Source organism: Idiotropiscis lumnitzeri, chromosome 6 (assembly GCF_059441095.1).
Source record: "Idiotropiscis lumnitzeri isolate Australia: NSW breed Sydney's pygmy pipehorse chromosome 6, RoL_Ilum_1.0, whole genome shotgun sequence".
NCBI lineage: Eukaryota > Metazoa > Chordata > Actinopteri > Syngnathiformes > Syngnathidae > Idiotropiscis > Idiotropiscis lumnitzeri.
The window spans coordinates 14,076,852-14,089,108 of NC_142396.1; the positions used below are offsets into that span (position 1 = coordinate 14,076,852).

Consider the following 12,257-nt stretch of genomic DNA (forward strand, 5'->3'; position numbering starts at 1 on the left):
ACATCCCTCCCATTCAAGACCAAGCATGTAATTCCAAAAGCAAGGGCATGTAGTGTATACATGCGTTAAGAAAGGAAGACGGAGATGCACAGAGGGAATGATTTGGTTATTGTCAGGGAAACCTTCAATAATTTTAGAATTAGAAATCCCTTTATTGTCATTGTACTCAAGTGTGCAACGAGATTAGAGATAGAGACATTACCACAATTTCCAAGCACATTTTTTGCTTAAATGAGACACACACACACACACACACAAAAACACATCACAAATCGGAGGGCAGTAAAAGACCATTTACCAAGTTTGTAAACAAAGCTGACATCATCGGCTGTGTGTGCATTGTTGATGCAGAATGAGAATGCGTACACAAGCAGATTAATTGCTAAGGATTGCGAAAACTACTTTAAAAAAACTCACATTAGCAGATGGAAAGCAACTTTCTGATCCTTATGGGATTACAAAGCGGGAGGAAGACATTCTAAAGTGGCCCGATGTCCAATGTCCAGATATTCATCTGTACACCCAGTGTTTAGTCGCGAGAGCAACTGCATGTTTTTGGATGCTTCCAAATAATTGATATGTGACCAAGTACGGACCATAAAACATCACGATTGCGATTCAGAGTTTTGAGTTTTGTGTTGGCTACCGGATTCCCACACCACCGCTGGCAACGGACGTCTGGTATATCCCGGTGGATGGCTCCTCTGTAATTACTCAACATAAATTTTGGTGCAGTAAAATTTTCTTCCGCCTCGAACAAATTTGATGAAATGCCATCTGCATGTCCCAAATTAACACAAAATGATGTGTGATGGGTCAATATTAAAAAAAGAGCAAGCATGCTTTCAACACATTTTGTCATGTTTGTTATCTAGTCAAGCGTTCAATAAACATAAATTCTGCATGAAAATCATCAAATAATTACCGAGGTGAGAGAGGAGATTCCAATGTAAATCACATCTAAAAATAAACTCATTTGTCTTTCATACTAATTATACTTACACTGTATTAACAACCATAAAACTGTATTTTCCCATTAGACTCTTTCATGATGCCAGGAAGATTCAGCACACTGACCCACACAGATTTTCAACAACACAGGTGCAGAAGGAGGAGTCTTTGTCCAAAATATACTGTCATGGAGGAACACGACAATTACGTGTCAATGTATTAGAATTGTTTTAGGTGAATCACTCCACAGTCTTAACTGTTTTCATCAGGTAAGTGCGCAAGGGTGCAAATAGAGAGGACGACACAAAGCCATAGAAAGAATAAAGGTCACAGCAATTTAACGGCCTAGCTCAAGTCTCATATATATATAATTATGTGTGCCAAAGAAGCCTAAGTTTTAAACAGCAATGTTAATAAATGCAGTCTAAGATTAAAATACTCAATCGTTGATTATTTATCACAATTATCACAACAACATTTTCTCCGGGTGCATGTTCACATGTGAGATTCTTGTAATGGAAAATACGTACCTTGACAAAGGTTGGGAAGCACTGATCTGTTACTCTCTTAAATAAGAGCTCAAGTTATCAAGTATGTGTTATACGATGTGCACATATTGACAAATTTGTACAATGTAGCAATTTCAAGCAAGTTCTAATCCCAGACTAAAAAAAAAAAAGCGAGAGTGAATTTGTACCAGAGACTGACGCAACATCTGGAGAGCCAAAACTGCACCGAGAAGACATAATAATGAGGCTGCTTTGATCGTGAGAGGCTGCTGCAGTGCAGCTAAATTTGACGTTATAAAGTGAGTCATAGATACAAATTTATATTCCACTTCTGCCCCCAAACTTTAAGATCACCTCAGTGATCTCTCTTAAAGGATAAAAGCATGTTTATGTCAAACCGATGACCATGCAACAGTGCAAACAAAAATGACAGACCTATATTTTATCTCGTATTAATGCCGTAAAGTTTAATAGCCTTTTCCTCACCAGGCATTGTTTGTGACGACCAAACAACAACTAACGTAAAACAACCCCCATTTTTGTCCTCGCTCATGTTTCAGACTGAGTGGCCCCCACATCAGCCAGCCCCCCCTTCAAGGCACAGCCAGCAGCGATTGATTTTTCACAAGCTATCTGCGGTGAAAACTAAGCCTTGGGGAATGTCCACAATGATGACTTCTTTTCTCAGGGGCGACCGGAGGCCACTAAGGGCTGAATGATTAGCTCTGACACAAACTACTACAGAGAAAAAGAAGATGAGAGAACAAGGAGACTTCTCAAAGGCTAAACTTCCACATAATTATAGTATGTCACTATGGAGGCAGTGACAGCGTTACATACTGTTATCCTCTCCCACCTACCCTCAGGGAGCCTTTAACGGGCAATCATCTCCCATTTTCTGAATACCAACAGCCAACTTGAGAGATGACTCTCAGACAAAAGGATGACAAGCCTTCTACTAAAAAATGTTTGTCATAGTATCTTATTGAGGGCCTTTGTAATTATTCAAGCACAAGCACCACCAACAAGACTGGGCAGGTGAAACAAAATGCCAGTAAGACTCAGACCAAAGCACCACATAAATCCAGTCAATGTTTTTGGATTACCGCATGAGGTCTGAGCCACAGCTAGGGAATGTGATCGACTTGAGGGCAGCTGTTCAGACCAATGAGCAAAGAGTGAGAGGAGAGCACGAAAAGACCGAAATGAACAGGCAGATCAGCTTTCAGTGCTCTCCTGCTCTTTGTCTCGCTACACTACAGCTTCTCTTTCCTGTCTCTCACAGACCCAGGAGAAAGAGGCCAGTCTTTCGTGAGTTACTGTATGCAAACCCAGCCAGGTTGCTGCACATCACACACTCACATACTCCACTAACACATGATCCCCAAGGGGGATGGCAGTGTCTTCAACATGGCCTGATTAAAAAGCGAGCGCAATGAGGTATGTCCACAGTGGACGTGAGTAAGCTGAAAAGTCCACTGAGCAAATGTACACACTCGTTTTCATATTAGGATACACAGATAGTGATGATTAACCACTAACATACAGTGCTTGAATACTGTACCCTAATTAAAATGTACAATAAAGCTCAAGATGAAATATCCTATTTTTTTCCCACAACACTTGGCCAGAATTGTTATTCATTCTATTTCTAGTCCAGTAGGTCGTAAAAATGTAACTCCACTTTATGTTTCACGTCACTTATATTAAAGTAACGCAAAAATGGGCAGTCAGGAACATGGAGGGGCTTCTTTATCAGAGCTGCCCTTCATAAGTACCTGAAGAAAATCCAACAGATGCACGACATGACAAAGATTCCCACGTGACAAGTTATAACGTGGAACACAGGAAAGCCCAACTCTGCACTGTGAGGTTATCGTACTTTTATTTTATGATTTGAAATGTAATTAGTTTATTTAAATAATTGTCCACTTCAGCCCTATTTACTTCATTTAATCTCTTGCATAAGAGCTACTGTACACGACTTGAGGGCCAATGACAGTAAAATGATTGTTACTCATGGAAACAGCTGACCAGCATTGCACAAGAGGAACGAATAATGGAAAATCTTCAGAAATGCAAAATACACATTTTACGCAAGTCCCCACTCAAGCATCTGATTAATCTCACCAAAGAAAGTAATAAATCGCAATGAAAATAATATCTCTGCCACCGACAAGTATCAACATTTTAGTGGCTTGTCGTGGAAAAGAAAAGTTGGATTTTACAGACAATGGAGAGAAACTCCAGAAGAAGTCAAAGTTACATCATGCATGTCTGCTGGCAACCGGAGCAGTGGAGCACGGTTGACAGATCCAATTCTTTTTATTTGACTCCTAGCATCGCATTGCCATGCATCCATGACTGGAAGCATAACAAAACTAGTACTTGGGCCATGAGGCACAGCAGCACACCAGGCCTTGTGTATGCCACTTTTCATCCTGACTCTCTTCTGGAGCGTTGAATGTTGTCTTAGAAATTCTAAGAAAGTTGAGCAATGACTTTTAAGTAAAAGGGTAACCTCCAAGGATTGAAGCAGCAATAAACCAATTTTAGAGATGCCCAATGCATGACATAATTTAAATTAGTTTTTTTCCTTCTTTTTTTTTATTGCTGCTTTTAAAAAAAAACTGCTTCCAGCCAGAGCAGTCTTCCGCACAGGGTGGTCTTGGGTTATGGATTATGAAGGCAGCTGGCACAAAGCCAACCGCACTCAGGTCATGAGGTCATGATGGATAAAAGGGGAAATAGAGGAGGGGGAAAACAAGAGTCATAAGATCAGTAAATGAAACATGCATTGACATGAGTTTAGGGATGGATGGTAGCAAGATGATGACAGACTGCACATGGAGCAATTGACTGGAAATTAATCACCTATTTCTGTAAACTGCGTTAAAGCCAACTAGATACAACTGACAAGTTGCCAAAGGATACTCCTCCATCAGATAAGCGCCCACAATAGTGCACCTTTTTAGCACTGTTAACATTTAGAATTTAATTTTGTTTTGTGGTCAATCACTACCCAAAGAGTGTCTTCCAGTGTAAACGAGTCTTCATTCAAAAAAAAAAGTGGAGTGGCTTTTCAAATTGTGAAATTATTTAATTCTTGCCCAAAGCCTAAAGACGAGAGATTAATATGTACAACTCTAACACGATAAATATTTCAGTTCTATTAAGTGTAACAGAATAACATTTAAATTTGAAAACCTCTGAATTGTACGGAGCCCCTTAGGGGACACGGAAGAGAAAAAAAAACTTTGCGTTCCCTCGCAAAATCTTTGCGTTCCCTTGCAAAGATTGCGTTCCCTTGCAAAGTTTGCGAGGGAACGCAAAGTTGTTTTGTTTTGTTTTCGAGTGAATGTTTATTTTTTTTAATGCGCGTTTATGTACTTCCGGGTCATCTTCCGTGTAAACAAACGCAGCAAAGATGGAGTGTGTTCACCCGTGGGCGAGTTTAATTGAATTTTACTTTGAAATTGTCTTGAAATACAAAGAAACAAAATCAGTTCTGGATATTAAGCACGGTTTTCAAATAAGTGAAAGACAGTTCCAAGCCCTCCTCCATGATTAGTGCCGCCTCCAACGTACTGTCGTCTCTTGAACAGCAGCGCATTCGAGGCAAGGGTAGTCAAACTGACCCGGAAGTACATAAACGCGCATTAAAAAAATAAATAAATAAACATTCACTCGAAAAAACAACAACTTTGCGTTCCCTCGAAAACTTTGCGAGGGAACGCAATCTTTGCAAGGGAACGCAAAGATTTTGCGACGGAACGCAAATTATTTTTTTTTCTCTTCCATGTCCCCTAAGGGGCTCCGTAGAATTGTGAGGCGACAAGTGTGAGCATGTGCCCGTGTACATGGGGCCAAGTGGTCATCACCTGCCACCTTGGGGACCCTGGTTCAAACCATTAACCCCCAACAACCCTGGGCACTTATGTAGCCACAAACAGTGTGTTTGCTCCGTCCACTGCTGTGATTGCGCAAATATAGAGGTCAAATGTCATGTACATGTGTACATGTCAAATAAGGATGATTATAATATGCCCAGTGAAAGTGTGTAGATGTGTACGAAAAGGACAAACCACTTCCAGCAAAGCACATTCCAAAATGTTTCTCATGGTGTTGATCCAAGAAACAAAAATTGCAAAATTGAAGACTGCCTGTTGGAGTCTCTCAAACTCATGACAGAAAAACTGTGAGTACTACTGTTACAAATGTGATAGTGTTCAATGTGAACTCCGCAAAAATGTTCATTATGGCACATTTCTGCTCCGTCGTCATCTTGATAAGATAGCAGTGCACATCAGACGTCTTACATGTAACAGATGAATCCGCTGAACAGAGATGCAGATTAAATTAAGTCAGCGCTTATGACCTCTGCCTTCACTTATTCTCACACTGACCTCATACGCCTCATCCCCATCCCCCAATCTCATTCCCACTAATCCAGTCCTACTAGGTGGCAGGCAGCAGCATGGCTTGATGGTCAAACTGTGTCTTTCTGCCTTCCTGTCTCTCCATCTGCTTGGAGTGCAGCAGACATTCACAGGAATTAAAGTTGTCCACAATGTATCCCAAAAAAAATCTCTCGAAATCCTGCTTACACCCTCCATTTTCTGTTAATTCCTCTTCTCATTTTAATTCTTCTGTTCACTTTCTGAGCCTGGTCCAATTCTATTATCACGGTTGTACTTTCTATTAGCTAATGGAGAGCCACACTGAATCACATCCTGTTCATTAGCACAAACTCTATCATTAGGTTTCCCACTCTATGGCCTGATACCGAGTAGTAGAGAGACTGGGAGCAAACTACAGCAAAAATATGTCAAATATACAAACTCATTGCAAAAGGCCAGTACATATATTGTACCTCCTCGGAAAATGGCAACAACAATAAAACGGAATTCTTTATCCCTTTATGATGTTGCCGTAAATTAATATTCATATAATATGCAAACATTCTTCTGTTTTAAATGCATGCTGCGTGATGGTGGTCTTGCTTTTATGGTGATGTTGCACAACCTCTATGTCATGCATTGAAAGCACCATTTTCCCCCTTTTCGGGGGGACGTGAAGGGGGAAGGGTTGCAGCAATGTCCGGGTGGCCTTTGTGGCTTCGGTGAAAAGCACAGCAGGGAAAGTGAGGCTTTGGTTGTGTATGGCAGAGTTTATTAAAGCTGCAAAAAGGATGTGTGGCCACAGATGCGGCCGTCAATAATCAATAATCATCATTTAACCACCAGTGCACACAGAAAGGCCACGCCCAATACCATACCACAAACTGGAGAGCCACTGAAGACAAGCACACAGTTAAAGACACCGGGATGGTGAAGACAGATGGTTATATGTGTGAGTGGTGTGTGTGTGTGTGTGTGATGTTCTGAAAAAGTGTGTCAAGAGGTGTCAAGATTCCATTAGTCCACCTATCTCAAAACACCATCACACTTCTTGGATGCTGTTAGGATGGAGTTCAACAGTGGGCTGCATTTTGTTGCTGTCATGTAAACTTTTAAGAAACATGAGCTCGAACTTTTGCAAGACTGAATTATGCTTGACATCACACATGGTTTGGTTGAACTTAAGAAAAAAAAATAAGACCACCCACGCACACAAGCGTACAACTGGATTTTAACCGTATTTTCCGGCGCACCTGTATATAAGCCGCAGCAACTCTTTTTGAGGGACAAAACGAAAAAAAAAAAACATATACAAGCCGCACCAGGCTATAAGCCACAGTTTTCTATGTTCATAAAAATTTGTTGTTTACTGCATGTACAGAAAGATTTTGTACTGTGAATACACATAAATCTGCATAAACCGATTGTTAAAAAAGTGCCTTTTAACAGGGCAACAACTTTGCTAAATAAAACAGAACAGAGCCAAGAGAAAAAAAAGAATCAAGATTTCTGTAGTGTATTTTCTGAACCATGCAGCGCCCCTACCGGTGAAAGAAAAATCCATCGAAAAGCCGCATCATTGTGTTAGCCGCAAGGTTCAAAATCTAGGAAAAAAGGGGCGGCTTTAAGTCCGGAAAATACAGTGCTTTGTAATTAAAACAAAGAACAGCAACAGAAGAATGCCGAATTGTTCACCTTAAGTAAACTTACTGTTGTTGCTATTAAAACGTCTCTGGATGACTGCACACAAATAAAACGACTTTTGTGGACCCAGACATTTTTTGGGCCAGGTTATAAAAAAAATAAAGAATTTGCTTTAATCAGTGCTTTTTCAAATTAGGAGTTCATTTATTTCATACGCCTGCAAGTAAACAGAAGTGCGATTGCAGACGCATTGGCCCTGATTTCAACAGTGATGAAAGCAGGTCAAAGAGGGCAGCCCTCATGATGGTGTGGGGGTGTACCCCTGTCAGAAGCTCAAGGGGTGCTGCCATAAAGGCTTGACCTCAAGACAATGAACATCTGACATCAAATCTGCATTTGGAGAACTGGTAATAGCAGCTTTGCCCTGTTAAATGTATCAAAGACATCAGGCAAGCACATATAATGTCACTGATTGCTTAAAATGAACTACATTATGAAAAATAATGTTGCTGTTTTAATAGTATTGCATCATGTTCATCCAAAATAACACCAGCTTCAGAATATATTACTTTTTTCTAGCCGAGTTTGAAACGTCTTACTGTATAAGCGGTCTGAGAATCCACCGAGTGTCTTGTACTAAACGCGAGTGACGTTGATGTTTACGCCCATTATGATCCTCTCCATTTGAACCACAAATACTGATATGATAAGAAAAATATTCAATTAAAATGATATGCCTGTTAAGTGGCACAAGTGATCCGATAGCGATCAATTCACTTTTGCTTTTGCACACACACACATACGCACACACCCCCACACGCACGCACACACACCCACGCACACCCCCACACGCACGCACACACACCCACACACACCCCCCCCCACACACACACACCTTTTAACATTTCATTATTGTGTTATTATATTATTAATGATATTCATATGTGAAGACACTGATCATAAATGATTGCTGACAGCAAGGAGGTAACCGATAAATATAAATATGCAGCATTTTACTTTTAGAAAGTTCTCCCTTTGTTCACTTTGTTTTCAAATCAACAGGCCAGCGGGCTACTTGGTTCCTTGTTCATGACCCCTGGTCTAAATCATAATTAAATGTATAACAGCTCCAAAAAAAATTCTCAAGTAATCGTTCAAATGTTGGATTGTGACGAATGTTTCAAACTGATAAATGTGTAAATCTTCAAACTAAATAAATGTGAGATTAATAATTACAATTACAATTACGTTGTAAAAAGTTCATTACTGTATTTGTGATTGCTAGCGCTTTTTACTATAGCCACCAAATAATGATTTAAAAGCGCCAAGCCTTGGCATCAGACTTGAATTGCAACATCACTAAAACAAAACCACGTATTCACAACTCCCCTCAGGGGATGAATAAAAAGAGTTCAGTTGTCTTCTATCCAACAACAGCAATTCTGAGCAGCAGGTTGATGTTGCATGACAAATGGGAAGTCTCTAATCATCATTTCCAGAGCAGCATTCCCTATGACTGTGTATCATCGCTTGTTACAGCCCTTAGTCATCATCGCTCGAAAAGGAGAAGGGGGGGGGGGATGCTTCACATTTCTCACGAATAGGAGTCTTTTGACCGGGCACATACAAATCTTTTAAGTCTTCAACAGCATAGCTCACTTTAGACCCCACCAACCTCCATCCTTGACTGATCAATAGGGTGAAGTGAATACTACTGTGGAAGCTTTGGGGTTGAATGCCCCTGAAGTCAAATGATTTGGAATTAGGACAAAATTTGCATGGTGTCATGCAAGACCTTATCATTTGATTTGAGCCAACAAATCTGCAAAGAAATAATCTTGGCTACATATTTGCTTTTTTTTTTTTTTTTGCAACACCAAAGATCCATTGATAATGTCACGAGAGACCTAAGCGGGCATCATAGGATTCATATCTGAGTTTGTGCATTGGCACTAATTACAGAAGAATGACTTGCCCCAACATGCATTCTCAAGCACAAAACTAGATGAAGAGAATTAAAAGTGTCTGACTTTCGTTGACACTTGTATGTACAGGTATGTTAACTTTGCCTGCATAGTTAAAGCCATAATGGTTTTAGTTTTACCCAGGAACTGATTATTTGTATCAATCATTTCCAGTGGTTGGAATTGTTCTGAAGTACAGTCTTAACAAATAAGAGGTTGTCCAGTGACCCAGACGGGATTGTATTCCACTGTATGAGGTATTGTGGCATGCAACAGGCTCAGATAAACAGAGCAAGTTGGCTGAAAGCCAAATCCCCATGGCTACCCTGGAACAGCCCAATGCGTCTTTTCCGTGTCAGTCTATTTGTATTTGACAATAGGTCAGGCATCACCAAATGGCGGACTGCGGTCCTGATCCAGACCGCGGGATGGTTCGGACCGGACCCATGACCAATCTATGATGATTTTTTTTAGGGCACATTCGCAAACGTTGGCGCTGCAATTGTAGTTAATACGGAAAAGGCGTCACTGATTTGAGCCAATCAAATATTTTGTTTACGATCCACTGCCAATTGCACAACAGACCGGAAGAGAGTGCTGCTGACGGTATGCCTTGCTAAAAAGTTAGCAAGGTCGATGCGTGTTGTTTTCAATGAATGGACGGAGAAATTTAGTTTCGTTCTGGCTGCAGCCGATTCTAAGCCACAGTGTGCATCATATGCTCCGAAACCGTCGCAACATTTCGAAGCGCCACTACGAAACAAAGCACCGCCCTCTTTTGCAAAGTTATCCGCTGAAGTTTGAGGTGAGCGCACGCCAAAACATCGAACTTCGAGTGCAGTATAACAGATGTTTACATTTTCGTTTACAGCCCAGCGGCATGCAAACGAATGTTCACTAAAAGTATCGTGGATTTTGGGGAAACATAAAAAAACATTCAGTGAAGGGGAAGTTGCGAAGGAGTGCTTAAATTCTGTTGCACGAACATTATTTAAAGGAAAACACAAAGCCCAGATGTGTGAAATATAGATTATTTCACAAATCCCAATGGCCCTGACTCCTTTCCAACCCAGATTTAAGTTACTAGCAGGGCAGTCACAAACTCATTTTTCTCATTAAGAGAAGTTAAAAAAATATTCAAAAGAAAAGGTGGTGTCAAAGCTCATTTTGAATGAGTTTTTCATGAGGACAGCCATTTTTATTGATTGTGTACTGAACATGTTGGCCTGTTTTACTTGGATAATTAGGCTTTCCGTTTTTTTTAGGCTGATAACTCTTTGATTTGAGGAAAAAAAGGCAAAAGATGTTAACTCAATGCTTAGCACTTGATATATTTCCGCAGGAGATATTTTACTATTTTTTCCGGAAGTGGCACCCGTAAGTTCCTGGAGCCACATTTTCTTGAATGTGAAATAAACGCCTTATATTTGTTTGACTGGCAAAGGTCTTTAATCGGGAACATTGCTAAATATTTCGTATATAAGTGCGCTCTGTTGAAAATTACTAAATATTGAAACTATATAAAAATGTGAACATCGGCTAGACATTAAGGGAAGTCGGACTTTGGTTCGGACCTTTTAATTGGAAGAAATTTTCGTCGTGGACCTCTGTGACTTTTAATTGAATACCTCTGCAATAGGTCATATCCACTAACAGCATCCTTGCACTCATGTTCCTAAAGCAAGCAACGGTACATGTATATGCATTTGGAATTTGTGAAAAAGAAGAAGTAAGCTTCATACAGGTGGTACGCCTCAACGTGTGCTTTTCCTCAACGTACAATGCTAGTACGACCTAAAGACCCGTTTTTAGGTCTTGATCGTAGAAGGAAGATTGATCATAAAACTTGGAAATAGCCTCGACGGGGGGGAAATGCACAATTATACTTTTGCATATTTCTTATCACACTCGATTTAAAATGATGAAGTAAAAGTCACCAAATACTCGTAATACATCGGCTAGTAATAGACATGTCTGTATGAAACACTGCTGGTGGTCATACATTCCAAACTTTTTAAATCACTAGCTTACGCCTCACTGATGAACTAGCCTGGTTGCCTTTTCTCGAGCCCCCCTGTTAACAGCACGTTTATAAACCAAATATTGCAGTTGCCTCTTACCTTTCACTTGACTCTCGTAGTCAGCGATGATTTCTTTATCCTTTTTAAACCTCGGCGAAGACATCTTATGTCCGCTTGTTGGTTAAACAATGTGTTTCTTTTTCAAGGTGCTTGCCAACAAGCAGGGGGTTAAAAAAGAGGACTCATCCCAAACTGGACGAGGAAACGGCGCGCAACAAAATTATTAAGTTCCCAGGAGAAAACGCTTACTTCTTCATTGATAATCTTCCTTCTTAGCGGGTGCGCAATCCTTTTCCAACCAATTGATCCTCCAAATCCCGGGGCAGCCTCGCGCAACCACGGGTAACAAAAAATAAAAATAAAATTACAATCGCGTAAGTTTTCAGCAGCTCCGTAGCGGAGCATCATCCGCAGTTAGCACCGCGTAGAAAAGTAGTGCCCCAAAGCCGCATCGGGGGCTATAAAGTCGACTTGAATTGGAGTGTATGTCCGGTTTGAGTGGTTCGGAGTAAGGACACGCAAATTCCTCCCCCCTCCACGCTCTCCCTGGAAGGTTTCTCCCCCTCTAACTCCCGACAGGCTAGAGGCAGACAAGTAGGCAGGCCAAATGCAGCACACACAGCAGTGAGAGCCAGGCAGGAGGAAGGGAGGGATATCACGCTCTCGCTCCCTCTCTTTCTCTCTCTCTCCCTCTCCCTCTCTCTCCAA

At 40.8% G+C, this 12,257-nt stretch overlaps 1 protein-coding gene across 3 annotated transcripts in view; it reads right to left on the reverse strand.

Moving 5' to 3' along the window:
• Positions 1-12,175, reverse strand: part of srgap1a (SLIT-ROBO Rho GTPase activating protein 1a) — a 54,714-nt gene extending 42,539 nt beyond the window's left edge. For all 3 annotated transcript variants that reach the window (XM_088297854.1, XM_088297853.1, XM_088297855.1), the window contains exon 1: positions 11,589-12,175. In XM_088297854.1, the coding sequence (XP_088153980.1) occupies positions 11,589-11,652 (64 nt within the window). In that variant the 5' untranslated portion in view covers positions 11,653-12,175. The remainder of the gene's footprint in view (positions 1-11,588) is intronic.
• Between the last annotated feature and the right edge of the window lie 82 nt (positions 12,176-12,257).